Below are 21461 nucleotides of genomic sequence, written 5' to 3'. Positions count from 1 at the left end.
TGAATTTTATTCTTGGCAGTGAAACGAGGCTACTCAGGAAAGAAATAAAACTCACCCAAATGTATAGCCCAGTTGGAAAATATAAATGGACTGTTTGAAAATGTGCAGAAAATGAGAATCACATTTTTATTTAGCGTACCCCCTACGGCATTGCGCGTACCCCAGCTTGGGAATACCTGTTCTATGTGATACTCACAATCTCTCAGTGTCCACCAGCTCTTTGGCAATGTAGAAGGCTCTGGATCGACCATCGCTCTGTCAAGAACAACATTATCACTAACAAATCTCTGTTGAATAGCAAACATAATACAATATCAATATCTTAACTTATTTTTTAACACTCAAGCCGTTTCAAAGGTTTTGAAGTCTCACCTGTCTGCCATATGTGTTATCTTCTCCTCCCTCCTCGTCCTCCTCAGAGGTGCGTCCTTGGTCCTCCTCCTCAGCTGTCCCTCCCCTCGCCTCACCCGATGACCCACCAGGGGGACCAACAGCTAGGGAGCACACGGTGTAGGCTTCTGTATAGGCACTGAATGGACAGGACCGAATCAGAGTATCAGTATACTGTAGTTCACACTTCATACACACAGTTCAACAAACACACACAGGTCAACAAACACACACAGGTCAACAAACACACACAGGTCAACAAACACACACAGACAAACAAACAAACACACACATACGTATCAACATATGAGAGTTTATTTCCAAAACACATTTGTGTTTTTTCGCTAGAAATGATTGATTATGGGTATCATCACGTGTGTGTAAAATATTACTCTTCTCAGATTTTTTATTAATAGATTTGAGATGTTTATTGAAATGTGTTTTATTTGCAAAATGCTATACACTGACTGTACAAAACATTATGAACACCTAATCCTTCAATGACATAGACTGACCAGGTGAATCCATGTGAAAGCTATGATCCCTTATTGATGTCACTTGTTAAATCCACTTCAATCAGTGTAGCTGAAGGGGAAGAGACAGGTTAAAGAAGAGAAGGATCTTTAAGCCTTGAGACAATTGAGACATGGATTGTGTATGTGTGCCATTCAGAGGGTCAATGGCAAGACAAAAGATGGGTGATGGGTTCAAAGTGCCTTTGAACGGGTTATGGTAGTAGGTGCCAGGTGCACCGGTTTCTGTGTTTCAAGAACTGCAACACTGCTGGGTTTTTTCATGCTCAACAGTTTCCAATGTGGGGCCTCCAGAGTGGCGCAGTGGTCTAAAGGCACTGCGGTCTAAAGGCACTGCATCGCAGGCATCACTACAGATCCAGGTTCGATCCCGGGCTGTGAACAGCCAGCCATGTACGGGAGACCCATAAGGTGGCGCAGGTTAGGGTTTGGCCGGCTGGGATTTCCTAATCCCATCGCACTCCAGCGACTCCTGTGACTGGCCGGGCGCCTGCACACTGATTTTGGTCGCCAGTTGTACAGTGTTTCCTCTGACACATTGGTGCAGCTGGCTTCCTGGTTAAGCGTGCAGTGTGTCAGGAAGCAGTGCGGCTTGACAGGGTCGTGTTTCAGAGGACTCTCGACCTTCGCCTCTCCTGAGTCCGTATGGGAGTTGCAGCGATGGGACAAGACTGTAAGTACCAATTGGATATAATGAAATTGGGGAGAAGAAGGGGTACAAGTTTTTTTTAAATGTCAAAGAATGGTCCACCACCCAAAGGACATCCAGACAACTTGTAATAACTGTGGGAATAACTGTGGGAAGCATTGGAGTCAACATGGGCCAGCATTTTTTTTTACCCCTTTTTCTCCCCAATTTCGTGGTATCCAATTGTTGTAGTAGCTACTATCTTGTCTCATCGCTACAACTCCCGTACGGGCTCGGGAGAGACGAAGGTTGAAAGTCATGCGTCCTCCGATACACAACCCAACCAAGCCGCACTGCTTCTTAACACAGCGCACATCCAACCCGGAAGCCAGCCACACCAATGCGCCGGAGGAAACACCGTGCACCCGGCCACCTTGGTTAGCGTACACTGCGCCCAGCCCGCCACAGGAGTCGCTGGTGCGCGATGAGACAAGGACACCCCTACCGACCAAGCCCTCCCTAACCCGGGCGACGCTAGGCCAATTGTGCGTCGCCCCACGGACCTCCCGGTCGCGGCCGGTTACAACAGAGCCTGGGCGCGAACCCAGGGACTCTGATGGCACAAATGTATCATTTCTGTAGTTCTCTCACACACACACAGTGCAATATCATTACTTTTTTGTTGGTAAACTGAAATCTGGCAGATGAGGAGGGAGAGAAAGACTGAGAGTGAGAGAGAGAGAGAGAGAGAGAGAGAGAGAGAGAGAGAGAGAGAGAGGCAGTAGTGAACTCATCAAAGATATTGCTAAACCAAAGGACATTTACAGGCATTATGAAACTGGAATTCATCGGATGGACAGTGGATCAAATCCATAAAAGACAAAACTCTAATTGTTAGACAGATAAAATATTATAAAACATAATAAAAAAAACATTCTTCAGATGAATATGAAGTCCGGAGACAGAGTGAGACACAGCTTGTCTTCAGCTGGTGTCCATTTCCAAACCAACACAGAGAGATCTGGTAACGCGTCTTTATAGGAAATTAAGAGGAACATGTCAGATCAATGGAAAGGAGGATTAATCAACCCCAGAGTGATCTCTCATAGGCCACGGTGTCGCCAGTTGATGAATGGCTCATAAAACTCAAAGGCTCTTAGAGAAGCAAATTAAAAACCATTTGTTCAGGAAGAGAATGGTGTTAGAGTAATGTTTCAAGATTCTATCTGCCCACTCCAACGCATTGTATGTATGCCGTTTCAATCATTAATGTCTTTATCTACAGACCACAACATGAACTCTTATATTCATACAGCTTTTTCATTAATATAAAGTCTATAAAGTTGTTTCAATACACTGAGAGCACAAAACATTAGGAACACCTGCTCTTTCCATGACATAGACTGACCAGGTGAATCCAGGTGAAAGCTATGATCCCTTATTGATGTCACCTGTTAAATCCACTTTAAAGAAGGATATTTCAACATTAGACAAATGAGACCTGGATAGTGCATGTGTGCCATTGCGAGGGTGAATGAAAAAGACAAAAGATTTAAGTGCCTTTTAACGGGTTATGGTAGTAGGTGCCAGTTTCCTGTGAGCATCAAGAATGGTCCACTACCCAGAGGACATCCAGCCAACTTGACACAACTGTGGGAAGCATTGGAGTCAACATGGGCCAGCATCCCTGTGGAACTCCCTGTGCCCCTATGAATTGAGGCTGATCTGAGGGCAAAAGTGGGGTGCAACTCAATATTAGGAGTGTGTTCCTACTATTTTGTACACCGTGTATTTCAGTTTCCTCCACATAATTTGTCTCTTAGTCAGAGCAGTCCTACTCTCCTCTCTCCATAAAGCTTTATCTGTGAGATATATGACGCAGATGAATTGCACTCAACCGTCTGAGTTGACTTTATATGCCTCCATGTTAAAATACTGCTGTAATAATAGCAAAGCTACAGTATGTGGAGGACCATCAGAAGTATGGATAGCATGAATGTGAAATTATGATAATAGATAGACAATAGATTCAGCGTGGGGAGAGACCAATAAACCTTCTATAGTGCCTCCAGCGACACAGCCATACCCAGGCCATGGGATAGGATGGTACATGCTGACAGATGCACTTCTGCTGGGAGCCTGGGTGGATAGGGTAATGATTGAGGCTCAGTGGGGAGTGTGTGCTAATGCTCTAATGACAACACATCCGTGAGTTAATAGCGTGGCAGACCCCGGTGCTTCTTATTGCTGTGACAGTGTGAATGCTGTGCTTCACTGCATGCTCCAATGAGTTTAACACCACTGAAATGTACATTAGACAATTCTCAAAAAAATTTAACAACATGTATGGGGTTCCATTCTTTGCTTCTCACAGATAGGAAGTTCCTAAACTGAACAAAAATATAAACGCAACATGTAAAGTTTTAGTCCCATGTTTCATGAGCTGAAATAAAAGAACCCAGAAATGTTCCATACGCACAGAAAGCTTATTTCTCTCAAATGTTGTGCACAAATTTGTTTACATCCCTGTTAGTGAGCATATCTCCATCCACCATAATCCATCCACCTGACAAGTGTGGCGAATCCAGAAGCTGATTAAACAGAATGATCATTACACAAGTTGCACCTTGTGCTGGGGACGATACAAGACCACATAAAATGTGCAGTTTTGTCACACAACCCAATGCCACAGATGTTTCAAGTTTTGAGGGAGAGTGCAATTGGCATGCTGACTGCAGGAATGTCCACCAGAACTGTTGCCAGATCATTTCATGTTCATTTCTCTACCATAAGCCGCCTCCAATGTCATTTTAGAGAATTTGGCAGTACGTCCAACTGTCCTCACAACCGAAAACCACGTGATTGGCATCGTGTGAGCGAGCGGTTTGCTGAACAGTGTGCCCCATAGTGGCGTTGGGGTTAAGGTTATGGGCAGGCATAAGTTATGGACAACGAACACAATTGTATTTTATCAATGGCTATTTAAATGCACAGAAATGCCGTGACGAGATCCTGAGGCCCATTGTGAAGCCCATTTTTTCAAGGTATCTGTGACCAACAGATGCCCAATTAATTTATTTCAATTGACTAATTTCCCCATGTGAACTGTAACTCAGTAAAATCTTGGAAATTGTTGCATGTTACGTTTATATTTTTGTTCAGTACATGTGGACCATAACTGCTGATTAAATTATGTGTTGTTCCACTATAACAGTAAGAATACATTAATATAGAGTACCAGTCAAAAGTTTGGACACAACTACTCATTCAAGGGTTTTTCTTTATTTTTACTATTTTCTAATTGTATAATAATAGTGAAGACATCAAATCTATGAAATAACACATATGGAATCATGTAGTAACTAATGTAGTAATCATTAACTATTATTTATAGGTAGAAAATGTATTTATTTATATATATTTTAATTATTTGTAGAAAATAGTAAAAATAAAGAAAAACTCTTGAATGAGTAGGTGTATCCAAACTTTGGACTGGTACTGTACAGTATACAGCAGATTAATACCTTCTCAGTTAATGCTAGTGCTGTGGACCAAATTGGACCATTAAGTCAGTTCTCAGTTTTCAAACTCAAAATCATTTCCCACCAAAACCACTTCTTAATCTCAGCATGTTACAACTTCCGCACTCTGGCAACACAAGGCAATAGCATCCCAGTCTCTGCAGAATTTGTGCTATGCTGTTTTAGGACAGCCGAAGGCTAAATCTACAGTGGCAAATTACAAAAGGAGTTAAACAATTATTCTTACCCGCTTCCCCAGGCTCTTTGTGAGCCTATTTGTTCCTTCTGCTGATAGTGGGAGGGTGAGTGGACACTGCTCAATGACCTTAAATATACTGAAGGATTTGGTTTATTGGATAGTAAGTATTCTACAGTGGCTAAAATAGTGAAAATACATGTATAGAAGACTGGGGTACAAATCATGTTCAGTGCTGTGCTGTTAATGCTATCACAAGAGGTGTAACACGGTGCTGGACTGTTTCTGCATTAAACACCACAAACAAGTCAAGACAACCACATATTGGCTTAAGCAGACTGGCACCAAGGCTACTGGAGGTGTTAGGTCACCCTACTGTTACATCTCAACTTGGTGCACGCCAGTTGAGGTACAGTACTGTATGTACTGTAAGCCCTGTAAAGTCCTTCACCCCCTCTCTTGTCCGGCATTTTGCATAAATAGGGAAGTGGGCGCTCAAAGGCAGTACGATTCCTCCCACGGATGACCTGACAATGACCTCACAGGTTCCACACCCAGGCCTTCCTCCAGCCAACACCTAGCCTACAAACAGAGCCCCTGAGCACTGCTGACCAACCTCCACCCAACACCTACAGACAGAGCCCCGGACCACTGCTGACCAACCTCCACCCAACACCTACAGACAGAGCCCCGGACCACTGCTGACCAACCTCCACCCAACACCTACAGACAGAGCCCCGGACCACTGCTGACCAACCTCCACCCAACACCTACAGACAGAGTCCCGGACCACTGCTGACCAACCTCCACCCAACACCTATAGACAGATTCCCGGACCACTGCTGACCAACCTCCACCCAACACCTACAGACAGAGTCCCGGACCACTGCTGACCAACCTCCACGCAACACCTACAGACAGAGTCCCGGACCACTGCTGACCAACCTCCACCCAACACCTACAGACAGAGCCCCGGACCACTGCTGACCAACCTCCACCCAACACCTACAGACAGAGCCCCGGACCACTGCTGACCAACCTCCACCCAACACCTACACACAGAGCCCCGGACCACTGCTGACCAACCTCCATCCAACACCTACAGACAGAGTCCCGGACCACTGCTGACCAACCTCCACCCAACACCTACAGACAGAGCCCCTGACCACTGCTGACCAACCTCCACCCAACACCTACACACAGAGCCCCGGACCACTGCTGACCAACCTCCACCCAACACCTACAGACAGAGTCCCGGACCACTGCTGACCAACCTCCACCCAACACCTACAGACAGAGCCCCTGACCACTGCTGACCAACCTCCACCCAACACCTACAGACAGAGTCCCGGACCACTGCTGACCAACCTCCACCCAACACCTATAGACAGATTCCCGGACCACTGCTGACCAACCTCCACCCAACGCCTACAGACAGAGTCCCGGACCACTGCTGACCAACCTCCACCCAACACCTACAGACAGAGTCCCGGACCACTGCTGACCAACCTCCACCCAACACCTACACACAGAGCCCTGGACCACTGCTGACCAACCTCCACCCAACACCTACAGACAGAGTCCCTGACCACTGCTGACCAACCTCCACCCAACACCTACACACAGAGCCCTGGACCACTGCTGACCAACCTCCACCCAACACCTACAGACAGAGCCCCGGACCACTGCTGACCAACCTCCACCCAACACCTACAGACAGAGTCCTGGACCACTGCTGACCAACCTCCACCCAACACCTACAGACAGAGCCCCTGACCACTGCTGACCAACCTCCACCCAACACCTACAGACAGAGTCCCGGACCACTGCTGACCAACCTCCACCCAACACCTATAGACAGATTCCCGGACCACTGCTGACCAACCTCCACCCAACGCCTACAGACAGAGTCCCGGACCACTGCTGACCAACCTCCACCCAACACCTACAGACAGAGTCCCTGACCACTGCTGACCAACCTCCACCCAACACCTACACACAGAGCCCTGGACCACTGCTGACCAACCTCCACCCAACACCTACAGACAGAGCCCCGGACCACTGCTGACCAACCTCCACCCAACACCTACAGACAGAGTCCCGGACCACTGCTGACCAACCTCCACCCAACACCTACAGACAGAGCCCCTGACCACTGCTGACCAACCTCCTGCAGAAACTACAGTCTGATCCTTCTGACCATTACAAACTGATCAACAGCCAAATAGTCTGCTATGCACAAAAAAGACAGTCAACATGTGCAGTCTAAACCCATATCAGTTCAAATGTTAGAGTACAATACAGTAAGACGTGTGGTTGGTATAGGCAGTGGATCTCTAACCCTTTATTTGCAAACAATTTCATTTCAAATGTCTTAGTGCCAATGTATAATTTTAATGTGAACTGAACATCATTTGGATGCTGATGATGCAACAACATGCAACAGCATCACCAATTCAGAGGAGTCCTGTGTATCAACACACCCTTATGATTGCCTCCCATGCACCACCAGAATAATAAACGTGGCTACTATGCTGAGGGCAACACATCATAGAGCACACAGAATACTGAGATTGCATCTCCCAATCCTGTTTCTGATTGGCTGGAGGGAAGAGGAATGACTCCAAAATGCTCTGACAATTAATCATCTGGGGTGGTCTGTATAATAAGGGTGCAGTACTGTGGGGGTGCAGGGGGGGGGGGGGGGGGGGGGGGGGGGGGGGGGGGTAATCTCAGCCCAGCACTGGAGATCATCGCTGCAAAAACCATAACAGGAGAATACTCTGCATTTCACACAGTTCACTTCACTATGGACTCAGCTTGTCCAACAAAACAGAATCCCTTGTCCACTGTCCAGCCCCACCAAACCATGGGACTCGTAGGTAGGGGAGAGTTGGGTAAATTGAAATTATCATTTCATTCAGCATCACTCTGTCAAAAGAAATATAGTATTCTTTCTAACACATATACCTACATATATTTCAGGATGTTGTGTATCCCTGGAAATAATCAGAATTCAAGTAAACATTACTGATTTGAAAACATAGCTTGTCCAAAAAAAGGGTATGGGGTAAGTTAAGTAGCGGTACAGGGTAGGTTAAGCAGCGGTACAGGGTAAGTTAAGCAGCGGTACAGGGTAAGTTAAGCAGCGGTACAGGGTAAGTTAAGCAGCGGTAAGGGGTAAGTTAAGCAGCGGTACAGGGTAGGTTAACTAGCGGTACAGGGTAAGTTAAGCAGCGGTACAGGGTAAGTTAAGCCGTGGTACATGGTAAGTTAAGCAGCGGTACAGGGTAAGTTAAACAGCGGTACAGGGTAAGTTAAGCAGCGGTACAGGGTAAGTTAAGCAGCGGTACAGGGTAAGTTAAGCAGCGGTACAGGGTAAGTTAAGCAGCGGTACAGGGTAAGTTAAGCAGCGGTACAGGGTAAGTTAAGCAGCTGTACAAGGTAAGTTAAGCAGCAGTACAGGGTAAGTTAAACTGCAGTACAGGGTAAGTTAAGCAGCGGTACAGGGTAAGTTAAGCAGCGGTACAGGGTAAGTTAAGCAGCGGTACAGGGTAAGTTAAGCAGCGGTACAGAGTAAGTTAAGCAGCTGTACAAGGTAAGTTAAGCAGCGGTACAGGGTAAGTTAAACTGCGGTACAGGGTAAGTTAAGCAGCGGTACAGGGTAAGTTAAGCAGCGGTACAGGGTAAGTTAAGCAGCGGTACAGGGTAAGTTAAACTGCGCCTACAAATTTCTGTACCGAACAAAATATTACCACTACCTTTTTAAAACCATGATTTTGATTTCCCAAATACAATTCAACACAATCACAATCGCTTTTTTGTCTTATAATCATTTTAAGCATCTTTTAACACAGGCTTAACATCTAAGAAATACTTAGATTTCAAACACTTTTAACATAGGCCAAGCCCTATTGTTACCTCATATCCCAGCGATAAAACCTTGCATATTACGCCTGCGAAGAAAACACTTCAATTTTCTCAACTTGCTATTGGCTCAACCATTGGCTCAACTTACCTCAAGGCAAAGAATGTTTACCATACCATTTACCATACCATGCTAAGTTTAGGACCTCATATTGAAGCTTAAAGAGTGATGTATAGAACAATATTAAAATGATCAAATCAAATGTTTTTGGTCACATACACATATTTAGCAGATGTTATTGCGGGTGTAGCGAAATGCTTTTGTTCCTAGAGTAGCTCCAACAGCGCAGTTGGAGGTTTAGACACAAGCATCATGAAACCTCAACACAATAAATTCATTTGACTTGGTGAAAATCTTTTTTTTTACCGAACTTGCTTACCACTTTTTCCATGTGGTTTCCTCCTTCACAGACTACATGAAATGATGACCTCTTCCAAAATATTTGGTCAAATGATACATAGTGTGTAGGGTTTCCAACAAACAAGGGTGGCCCAAGCTACCCATTTGGCTCAATTTACCCCACTCTCCCCTACCGTATCCCTTAGGTAGCCATCCAAGGCAGAAAAACTATGAACTGCACAAATTAATTGTTATGTCCGTTCCTGAATTATTAATTCACTCCTACAGATGTTGAATCTTAATTTGAGCCAGTTTACTAAAGCAATAAATGTGAATTATTATGTGGATTATAATTAATGGAAATTTTTGCAGAGGTTGATACATGTTTCCTAAGGGAAAATCAAGTCAGAACTACAAGTTTACAATTTTGCACACACACATGCATACACACACCAATAACACACAAGGCCAAACTATACAACTTAAAATCCAAGGCAGTAGTGAAGCTCAAGGTATAAACAAAAATGTCCCCATACCTTTCAGGCTCCTGCTCAGACGATTGAGCATTTCTCTCATACCCAGGGAAGCTACTCATATCCACATAACCATCGGTGTCATTGGCGGAAGACAGCGCCCGACTCGGATGATCAAAAAACTCTGCAAAGGTCCCCGGTCGTACAGGCCTCCGAGAGGGGATCTGGATGTTCTCATAGTCGGAGTTGAGAGTCTGGGCGGGGATATTCTCGTAGTCTGATGTGTCAGCGTTGGGGAAGGAGATGGAGCGGGGTTTAGTCAGGGGGAGGGGGGTGAAGGGGGCGAGAGTGCGATCCTCGAAGGACTCTACCCGGGCCACGCTGCGGTTGAGGAAAGCCACAGAACCCCTTTTTCTTTTCCCGTCCTTATAGAACAGAAAGGTGGATGGGGACTCTGGAGAGCGTTGGGGCTTACTGACTGTCCAGGACTTGAGCTGCGGGGAGCTGCCTGTGCTGCGCCTGTCTGAATCAAGGACCCTGGCAGGGCCGTGGTGGCTGGACTCAGAGGAGGACCTGGAGGAGGACACGTTGACATCCACCAGCAGCTTGCTCTCCGTCTTTCTCCTGAATTTCAACATCAGGAAGCGCTTGAAGGAGGACTTCTTCTTCTTCTGCCTGTCTGGGGAGTCTCCCTCGGTGAACAGGGACGGAGAACTTTTGGTGATGGGCTTCTTGGTGATGTAGGCCAGCTCGAAGGGAGGAGGGATGTCCACCATTGATGTAGGGGTGGACAGGCCGCTGGAGGGCAGGGGGCTTCGCTGGGAGAAGCTTCCAGAAGAGCCCGTGACACACGGCAGAGAGAGGCTGTCCTCTCTCCTCTCCCCCGGGGAACCCTGGCCCTCCCTGTACACACTTAGGGGCAGGTCACGTCCCTTCATGGAGAAGGAGCGGGGGTACAGGAGAAAGCGATGTGGTTTGGATGAGCTCTTGGCCCGGGTTGAGTTTAACATGGGGCTGCTGCTCAATGCGGGTCCCCTCCGGTCCAATCCCACCTCGCAGTAGTTCTGAACATGGAACTCTGAGCCCGCCTCCTCAGGGACCGTCTCAGGTACATAACCAGGCACTTTCCCCGACAGTGACCGGGACCTGGTGACAATGGACTTCCTGTCAAAAGGCAAGAAATTCTCCCCCTCTGAGTCCAGGCCGGCCTCTTCGTAGACATGCTCATCACTGAGGTTCTCTTCTGTGTCTGTTGTCTCATCCAGGTAGGGAATGATGTGGCCCTCTAGGTCCTCCTCATCCCTGAACACATCAGAGTCATCTGGGGAGCGCAGCTGGCTGTCAGAGAACAACAAGACCTGGGAGGTCTCTGTGTCCGCTGGCACAGAGATGGACAGCAGCCTGAAACGGGGCTGGTTGTTACTCTGGTTAAAGAAAGCCTCCACCGTCTGGAATCCAGGCATCCTTCTCTGACATGAACCTGTCATGTTCTCCCTGTCATCATTATCATCGTCATCTATCTCAACGTAGTCCTCAGAGGAGACACACTCAATCTTCCCCATGTCGTCAGAGTCATCACACAGCGAGTCATTGTCACCTATGGCTGAATACTCACTGGGTTCCATGGTCTCTGTGGTGGCCAGTGAAGATTCCTCCGGAGAGCTCTCACTCTCTGCCAATCCGTGAACTTTGCCCTCTGTGGGGCTCTGCTCTGGGTTCACGATGTCCTCAGTTGAGATGTAATAAGGCTCCAGGCTGGGGTCAGCTGCTTCTTCCTCTGTCTCAAAGAGTTGATTTGCTTTATGGTGGCTTAGTTGGCACTCACCTCCTTCCATTTTGTACTGAATAGTCATGGGGTCTTCGTCAATGATGGAAAATGGTTGGTACCTTTCTACTCTCTCATTTGAGGGACCAATTACATTATTTCCATCGTCCTCCTGTAGGACATTGTGAGGACTACCAGGGTTAGGTAAGGATTCCTCTGCTTCCTCCTCATCCTCCTTGAAGGATGAAGGCTCTTGGGTAACAAGGTCATCTTTGTTGTCTTTGATGAGAGCTATGGGTTCCTCAGAAAGAGATTCTGTTACTTCGTCTGCTGTGCTATCAGCTGCTTCTTTTTCTTCCTCTCTTCGGCACTCCACCTCCTGCTCCCTCTCCTCCTCTACATCCCGCTCCTCTTTCCCAGGCCCAGTTTCACAGGGGTAGCATGCTGACTCCTCCTCCTCAATGCTGGTTATGGAGAGGTCGCACACTGAGAGGCCATCTTTGTCGGCCAGCGCCTCGCCTGCATAGCTGCCCTCAGCGTCGATGTCATCATTGATATACGAATCGATCATCTCCACCGTGTCCTCTGAGTCAATTGTGAATCCAGCATTACTGACCGTCAGCATTTCCAAAGAATCCACCTCCTCTGTTTGAACCCTGTCAGTTAACTTCCAGTCCTCCTCTTCCTCCTGCATCATATTTTCCTCCTGTTCCCTCTGCTCTTCATACCCATTCTTGTTGACCCCTGAACTGAGAGTGTCTGAATAATACTGAGGTTCCACTGGCTCCTCCTCTAGCCCCTCCCCTCCACTCAGAGAGTCCTCTGGCTCGTTCTCCTGGTTCAGCTCCTTGTCTGAGGGCAGCAGGTCCCTGTTGGCGCACCCCTCCTGGCTGTTGTTGGAGAACAGGGACGAGTCACGCCCCTCAAGGTCATGTGGTACTTTGGGTTTGGGGGCAATGGGAGGTTTGGGGCCCCTGGCTGAGGAGCAGGGCCGGGACATGAGTGGGGATGGCAGCTTGAAGGAGAGGTGACTCACAAGCTTTGGTTTAGGAGCAAGAGGAGGCTTCTTAAAATCTGAAAACAAAACAAAAGAGATCATCATTAGTGACTTCAATCAGAAATGTAATATTCAAAACATACAGGGGAGGAATCGTGAGGTTAGCGATCTGCACAAAAAAAATATTAACTAGGAGTTCAAGGAACAATGCATATAGCGTCAGCGTCTTTAAAACAACTTTCATTATACTAGCTCATATCATTATGAAAAGCATTGCCTAAGTTATTTCTAACTATCTTTGTGCCATGATAGCCTTCAAACAGATAGGGAACCTGGGAAGGGTATTGCAAGTGGACACTTTTCTTAGAGGGACAAAAGTTACAACACGAAAGGATTTATTAAAGGATTTCCCCCAAGTCACTTCCTGCGATTCACTGGAGAGAAGCCCCTCTCCGACTGTTTCTGCTCTTTTGAAGGTGTGAGTATCAAAGGACAAAACAACAAAAGATAACACATGACAGCACAACTGGTCAAACATGACCTCAACAGATCAATCAACTACATGATCTCCATCCCTTGAGGAAAACAGCACCCCTAGCTGGACCATGAAGAACCAATCAGATTCTCCATAAAGTTGCAATGTGACATGCATCATAGGCTGTGCATCATAGCCCAATTCTGATATTCTTTTCACTAATTGGTTTAATACCATTGACAACCTTGTCATAAATCCATAATGGCATTATCAAAAGAATATCTGGTGTCAATAAAATCCTCATCACTCATGTGTTTAGAAATGCATATTATACTAGATATATTAGATATACACTATATATACAAAAGTATGTGGACAACCCTTCAAATTATGGGATTTGGCGATTTGAGCCACAATGTTGCCGACAGGTGTATAAAATCATGCACACAGCCATGCAAACTCCATAGACAAACATTGACAGTAGGAATGGCCCGTACTGAAGAGCTCAGTGACTTTCAACGTGGCACAGTCATAGTATTCCACCTTTCCAACAACTCAGTTTGTAACATTTCTGCCCTACTAGAGCTGCCCCGGTCAACTGTAAGTTGTAAGTAACAACGCCTCAGCCGCGAGGTGGTAGGCCACAGAAGCTCACAGAACGGGGCCGCTGAGCACTGAAGCACATAGCGCATAAAAATGATCTGTCCTCGGTTGGAACACTCACTACCGAGTTCCAAACTGCCTCTGGAAGCAAAGTCAGCACAAGAACTGTCCGTCGGGAGCTTCATGAAATGGGTTTCCATGACCGAGCAACCGCATACAAGCCTAAGATCACCATGCGCAACGTGAAGCTCGCCGCCATTGGACTCTGGAGCAGTGGAAACGTGTTCTCTGGAGTGATGCATCACACTTCAGCATCTGGCAGTCCGACGCACAAATCTGGTTTTGGCAGATGCCAGGAGAACGCTACCTGCCAGAATCCTTAGTACCAACTGTCAAGTTTGGTGGAGGAGGAATAATGGTCTGGGGTTGTTTTGCATGGTTCGGGCTAGGCCCCTTAGTTCCAGTGAAGGGAATTCTTAATGCTACAGCATACATTCTAAATAATTCTGTGCTTCCAAATTTGTGGCAACAGTTTGGGGAAGGCCTTTTCTTGTTTTAGCATGACAATGCCCCCGTGCACAAAGCGAGGTCCATACAGAAATGGTTTGTTGAGGTCGGTGTGGAAGAACTTGACTGGCCTGCACAGAGACCTGACCTCAACCCCATCGAACACCTTTGGGTTGAATTGGAACACCGACTGCAAGCCAAGCCTAATTGCCCAACATCAGTGGCCAACCTCACTTATGCTCTTGTGGTGGAATGGAAGCAAGTCCCCGCAGCAATGTTCAAACATCTAGTGGAATGCCTTCCAGAAAAGAGTAGGCTGTTATAGCAGTAAAGGGGAGACCAACTTCATATTAATTTCCATGATTTTGTCCACATACTTTTGGCCATGTAGCTTATTTTTAGACTATCAACAGCAATTTCCCTAAACACTGCATCACAGATAACTACTGCATTGTAGTTTTTCACAGTCTCAAATATACACTACAGACCTAGTGACTGTTTCACACTTGGGACTTCAATGGTTGAAATAATATGATTGGAATTGCATGATCAATTCTATATCTAAGCAACAATTTGCTCTCTATTAGGCTTGCCACCAATGGCTATAGGCTATCCCAGTCTGTGGCATTATGATCCCAGGTCTTGTCAACTTCCACCAATTATTGTAGTCTGCACAAATCAGTAAGCAAAATAATGTTAAGAAGACTTCCAAAAGATGTTTAAAATAGATATTTTCTGGATGTTGAAAAAACGTACTTTCCGGATGTTAAAATCATGTTGAAAAGATGTCATTACAGACATTGAAATAACGTATTTTATGGAAATTGAAAGAATTTTGGTTATTGATTCTATGGCCAAATATCAACAGCACATTAATTCTCAATGAAGTTAGCATTATATCACAATAATCATTTGTACAACTATGTTATATAGGAAAGTGGGCCAAACTGAAGATTGCAACATAGAATATTTATTATTGCTCCCTTCTGTCACATGCACTTATGTTAGCTTTTTCAAAAGTTTTACATCTGGCAGCAACGATACTTAAAGTAGTCCAATTTACAGAATAAACCAACAGACAACTTCAGCTACAATTCGATTTTTTTCTTGCTATGACTGTGATATGTTGTTGTTTATCTACATTAGTTGAATGAACTGACTGTAAGTCTGCTAAATGACCAAAATGTGAAACAAACCAGTGCACAGCATGTTGGGTGCTATTCTAATGAGCTCCGCCCCCAAACAAGTACACAATTTGGTTGGCCCAAACCAGACCAGATCTGAGCGAATCATAGACATCTAGGCTATGTTTTACAAGTTTGTACAGTACAGTACAGTACAGTTCAGTACAGTACAGTACAGTAGTTTTATTCAGAGAGTAGTGTAGAGTAGAGTAAAGTAGAGTACAGTAAAGTACAGATTAATTCAGTATAGTAGAGTTTCATTCAGCAGAGTATAGTGCAGTACAGTTTAGTAGAGTTGAGTAAAGTAGGGTACAATACATTATACTGTACAATACTGGAGCTGGGCGGTATACCGCATTTTACTATATACAGGTATTGATGCACAGACCAGTTTAGGTTTCTACAGTATTTCAATGTTTGGTTTGTTAACCCTCCTATTATGTTGCGGTTCAATTTGACCCATTTCCACTTTTGAGTTACTAGTTAACCTCTCTTTATTCTCCATGAAATTAAATAACTTTTCTTAATTTAGGGTCATGAACTTAACTTCAAAATGTGGACACACTGATGTGTAGATTTTGTATACAAACATGATGTGGGTCATTTTGACCTGGGGACTTTCATGTGTATAGGTATTTGCACAGGTCCAAAATAAACACGTCTTTGATGTATTTTGTTTTGACTGGTTCTGGTTGCACGTTTATAATTATGTTTGGGTGAAAAGGAGCTTTCCCAAGCTTCTCCTTCTCAGTGTGAGAGCAGCAGATCTCTGACACAGACACTCAAAAATGTCAACAAATAGTTCTTAAATATAGAGTTTTTGAAATCAAATGTTCGTGTATTTCTTCTTTCCGAAAGGTCTGACAAGACAAAATATCGTTTCGGCTGTTTTTACATGATTCTTTGACTGTCTTGAGTGTGTTTAAACTGTGCAGGTGAATCTAACCCATACCACAATGGACATATTTTTTTTCCAGCGAAGCACAAGGGTTAAATGGTTACACCACTCAGACGTCTATGAATGTTCCACATTTTTTTGGGGGGGACACGACCAAAAATCTACTTGAAATCAAGGCCGCACCAAAAAATGACAAGACGTTGGCGTTGGTCCATGCTTAGTGGGAAGTATGTCTCCCTACCTCCACACGCAATCCCTTTCCCATTTTTTTTTATATGGGTAGGACACACTCTTTTTTTATAGGGACAAAACAAATCAGACAATCTGCGTTTTATTATGAACTGACCAAAACGTTGTCTAGACCTATATGATTTGTACATTTGTCCAAATTAAAGTGATCTTACCTGTGTTCATTTTCGTGAACCATCCGCGCGAACATCCGAACCGTTTATCATTTATCAATCCTTGTGAGAAAGCAACAACTCGTACATTCCATACAACAACACGTATCCCAAGAAACAGAAAGCAAGCTATTCAAAGACAAGCAAGGTCAAATAATAACTTTAGTTTTCTTATGTCGTTTTTATTTCGTCAAGTTACTTTCCAGCTGTTGTGGTCCTCGCCTGGTGAAGCGCGCATTGTATGTGGTGAGAGGCGCGACTAAATTGATGCACGAGGGTTTGGCGTTGGGAGCTGAGCGCGGGAGGTGCTCCCCTGGCGTTTCCTGAGGAGGAAGCGCCTTTTTCCCTGTCAGGGACTGACTTGCCCTTAAAACAACACACATAGAGGTGGAAAAGTTGAACTTATTATTTAAATTGAGTAGCCTACTAATGAGAGCGGTTAATTTAAATGGAAAAGCATATGGCCATTGCATGAAAAGGCATACACAATGAGTATCTTTTATTTTTACATTCCAATTGCCAATATGGGTAGGCTACTGTAACCCAAGGACATTGTAAGACTCGTTGACCCAGAATGCATTGCCTTTTGGCCCTCATCAGACAGATAGCCTACATTAAATGCATTGATAAACTGGAATTGACAAATGCATAATATAGAAACAACTGATGGATTTCATGTTGTCCAAGCTGATTAACGTTTTGTGTGTTGAAAATTGATGGTTTTCTTTTCCACATGAGGCTATGTGACCATAGGCTCTGAGACATCCAGCTGAAAACAGAATGTGTGGGATCCCAGAGACTGCTGCCATTTGAACATTGCTTCCTGCCTATACATCTGAAGTCTAATTGGAGGACAGCAGTCCCTTAAAACATTTCTGCATAACAGGAAATTGCTCTCCCTGTTTCCTGCACAAGGAGGCTTCACTTCCTTAGCAACTAATGGACAAAATGAGCACATTTAACCCTTTGGAGTGTTAAAACTCAAATGATGACAATGTAACGTCACAGGATGTACACCAAAAATAATTTATATTCCATTACAACAATGAAGCGTTGTATTTAGGAGACCTCCCTATTTCCTATTGTGGTATACATTTCTATACAGTAGGCCTACTTATAAACCTCATTTGGCATATTTATCATGAATGTACCATCTTTCAACTGCCTTGTCCTAACGCACCCTCAACGGAGTAGATAGAAACCGGAAACATCCGGTTTTCAGGGATACAGCATCTTCAACCAAGGCCTGCAATGTCAGGTTAGTCTTACTGTAACACCACAGCAGCTATTATGATCCATGAGTACTGAACTGACTTTACCTCACTCTGTATCTCTCAGGGTGTGACACATGGACACCCACACGCGAACACACCCACACGCGAACACACCCACGCGCGAACACGCGAACACGCGAACACGCGAACACACACACACACACACACACACACACACACACACACACACACACACACACACACACACACACACACAGTCATGTTCAGCTGCAGAGGTAATCCTAGCAATCTCACTGTCACATGCAGTTCAGAGAGAGGCTAAACCCGCACAGAAGGCATGTCGATTTCTGCTCAGGACCACCAAAGAGAAAACTCAGAATGCCGGGATTACAGTGTTCCCAACCCCCAGGACATCCCTCCTTGCTGTGACAATGCACATGGGAGGATATTGTATAAACTGCCTCTGCCTGAGAAAGGACCATGGGGTGCCATCTTCCTCTTGCTCTCTCTCAAAACATTGAATGGTCAAAAAATCTGGGCACATTAAAGCCGGCCTGGGGATTACTGCAGATATAATTCAACATGCAAAATACATGTGTTACACCCTGACACCCTGAGAGATACAGAGTGAGGTAAAGTCAGTCCCATTGCTGGCACTGGCAGCATTACAATAAGAGACACAGAAGGAAAACATCCAACTGTAGACCTGACTCGTAAAGAAAAAACTATCTACAGTCCAGTCTAGTGCTCCCAGGCTCAAACTAGACGGCACCACACTCTGATCATATTACACATTGATTAAACATACTTGAATTCGACCACCACTGTATTTCTGCAGAATTATCCTATTTGTACTTTTCAATCAGGGGCATCATGCATTATGACCAGTCCATATCATTTAAAGCTAATCCTTCAATAGGCATGACAACTGTTTTCAACAGTCCCCCAACTCAGGCCAAGTATAACCTACTAGCAGCACAGATTGTTTTCTGATGATTGAAAAACATTAAGTACCATTACCTCTGACCCCTTTTGTTTGTCCAAGAAGAGTGTTTTCACATTGAGTCAATAAAGGGGAGGGAGGTGGGCTCAGAGAGCAGCCCTGCTCTGTGGTGTGAGAGAATAATGGATCTCCTGATAACACATGACTGCAGATGTGGAGCACATGAAAATATGTTTTGGGCTCTGAGATGGGGGGGGGGGGTTCCTCCACACACACACACACTCTCTAACACACACACAGACACACAGCAATCCTTGCCCCCTCCTGAAGGGGAACGGATGTGAAAGAGGGTTAATAGGCCAGTGATGATCTCAGGGCTGGAATGTGAGGTGTTCTATTTAACGTGCCAGCTCCACAAACTGATCTGAGGCCAGTGTTGTCTAACACCTGTGCTGTGTGCAGCCAGCTGTGGTGTTACAGAGCAGGTTGTTGTGGGAGGAGGAGGATGATTAATGGATGGACCCATTCATGTGGCTGCTACACCACATGCAGTAATTAGGTCCACTTGCAAATCAGCATTTATAACCAGAGAGTGAGGAAACGTGTATGTGTGTCTAAGAGAAAGAAAGAACAAAAGAAGGAACAAAAGAAAGGAAAAAAAGAAAATAAACGAACGGGGAGGACGGCTCATGAACCCAGTCAATAACTTCCCTTTATTACAATGCCTTGTTCTCCTGGTTGTAACATTCATTAAAGGGAATTACTGACCCAACCAAATGGTATTTATTTGTGCACAGTGTGTTACAGGGGATTTTAACATTAGACTAAACATGGATGTTATTCAGTTGTTTTCTTTAGGAGCATGAAGGACTTTCTGTGAAGCAGCCTCATAGAACAATCTCATGGATGATTTTACAATGACCACCCTCTCGTAGGAACAGGTGTTATTTAGAGCCATTCAAAAACAATGACAGCACAGTCAAACCAAGAGCCAGCAAAATCACTCCTTCACACAGTTGGCTGTCAGGCCATGCATCGAAGAGGCACATAAGCATGCTTCTCGGTGCTGTGGTTTGGCTCTATCATACCATGCACAATGGTCTGATACTGAAGCATTCCACTATCAGTGCACTCCATAATTATTGAGAAGGTGAAGCATTTTTTATTCTCTACACTTCAAAACTTTGGATTTGAAATCAAACACTGACTAAGAAGTTAAAGTGCAGATTGTCAGCTTTAATTTGATCCACATTGAATCGTTGTCACGACTTCCACCGGAGGTGGTTCCTCTCCCTGTTCGGGCGGTGCTCGGCGGTCGGCATCGATCTACGCCGATCTCATCAATCTACACACAATACCCCATTATGACAAAGTGAAACCAAGTTTTTAGGCATTTTTGCAAATGTATTAAAAAGAAAAAACAGAAATACCTTATTTATAAGTATTCAGACCCTTTGCTATGAGACTCAAAATTGAGCTCAGGTGCATCCTGCTTCCATTGATCATCATTGAGATGTTTCTACAACTTGATTGGAGTCCACCTGTGGTAAATTCAATTGATTGGATATGATTTGGAAAGGCACACACCTGTCTATATATAAGGTCCCACAGTTGACAGTGCATGTCAGAGCAAAAACCAAGCCATGATGTCAAAGAAAATGTCCGTAGAGCTGCGAGACAGGATTGTGTTGTGACACAGACCTAGGGAATTGTACCAATAAATGTGGGAAACGTTGAAGATCCACAAGAAGCAGTGGCCTCCATCATTCTTAAATGTAATACATTTGGAACCACCAAGACTCTTCCTAGAGTTGGCCGCCCGGCCAAACTGAGAAATCAGTGAAGCATGGTGGTGGCAGCATCATGCTGTGGGGATGTTTTCAACGGCAGGGACTGAGAGACTGCCACCACCATGCTTCACCGTGCCAGGTTTCCTCCAGCTTGGCATTCAGGCCAAAAAGTTCAATCTTGGTTTCATCAGACCAGAGAATCTTGTTTCTCATGGTCTGAGAGTCTTTAGGTGCCTTTTGGCAAACTCCAAGCAGGCTGTCGTGTCCCGTGTATATACACTGCTCAAAAAAGAAAGGGAACACTAAAATCCAACTTTGATGTAATGTCCTTAAAACAAGTCAGAAAGAGGCTCAGTAGTGTGTGTGGCCTCCACGTGCCTGTATGACCTCCCTACAACACCTGGGCATGCTCCTGATGAGGTGGCGGATGGTCTCCTGAGGGATCTCCTCCCAGACCTGGACTAAAGCATCCGCCAACTCCTGGACAGTCTGTGGTGCAACGTGGCGTTGGTGGATGGAGCGAGACATGATGTCCCAGATGTGCTCAGTTGGATTCAGGTCTGGGGAACGGGCGGGCCAGTCCATAGCATCAATGCCTTCCTCTTGCAGGAACTGCTGACACACTCCAGCCACATGAGGTCTAGCATTATCTTGC

The 21461-nt window shown here is 45.2% G+C and overlaps 1 protein-coding gene across 2 annotated transcripts in view; it reads right to left on the bottom strand.

The window, feature by feature from the left end:
* The window catches only part of LOC110528133 (FYVE, RhoGEF and PH domain-containing protein 5), a 43907-nt gene extending 26810 nt beyond the window's left edge, over window positions 1–17097 (bottom strand). For both annotated transcript variants that reach the window (XM_021609954.2, XM_021609955.2), the window contains exons 1-4: window positions 16842–17097; window positions 10072–12847; window positions 373–529; window positions 197–255 (exon numbers count right to left, since the gene is read on the bottom strand). In XM_021609954.2, coding sequence (XP_021465629.2) covers window positions 197–255; window positions 373–529; window positions 10072–12847; window positions 16842–16851 — 3002 coding nt within the window. In that variant the 5' untranslated portion in view covers window positions 16852–17097. The remainder of the gene's footprint in view (window positions 1–196; window positions 256–372; window positions 530–10071; window positions 12848–16841) is intronic.
* Window positions 17098–21461: the final 4364 nt, after the last annotated feature.

This window comes from Oncorhynchus mykiss, chromosome 7, assembly GCF_013265735.2.
Source record: "Oncorhynchus mykiss isolate Arlee chromosome 7, USDA_OmykA_1.1, whole genome shotgun sequence".
Classification (NCBI taxonomy): Eukaryota; Metazoa; Chordata; class Actinopteri; order Salmoniformes; family Salmonidae; genus Oncorhynchus; species Oncorhynchus mykiss.
Note: the sequence above shows the minus strand (reverse complement) of the source record. Positions and strands in the feature narration are given on the sequence as shown.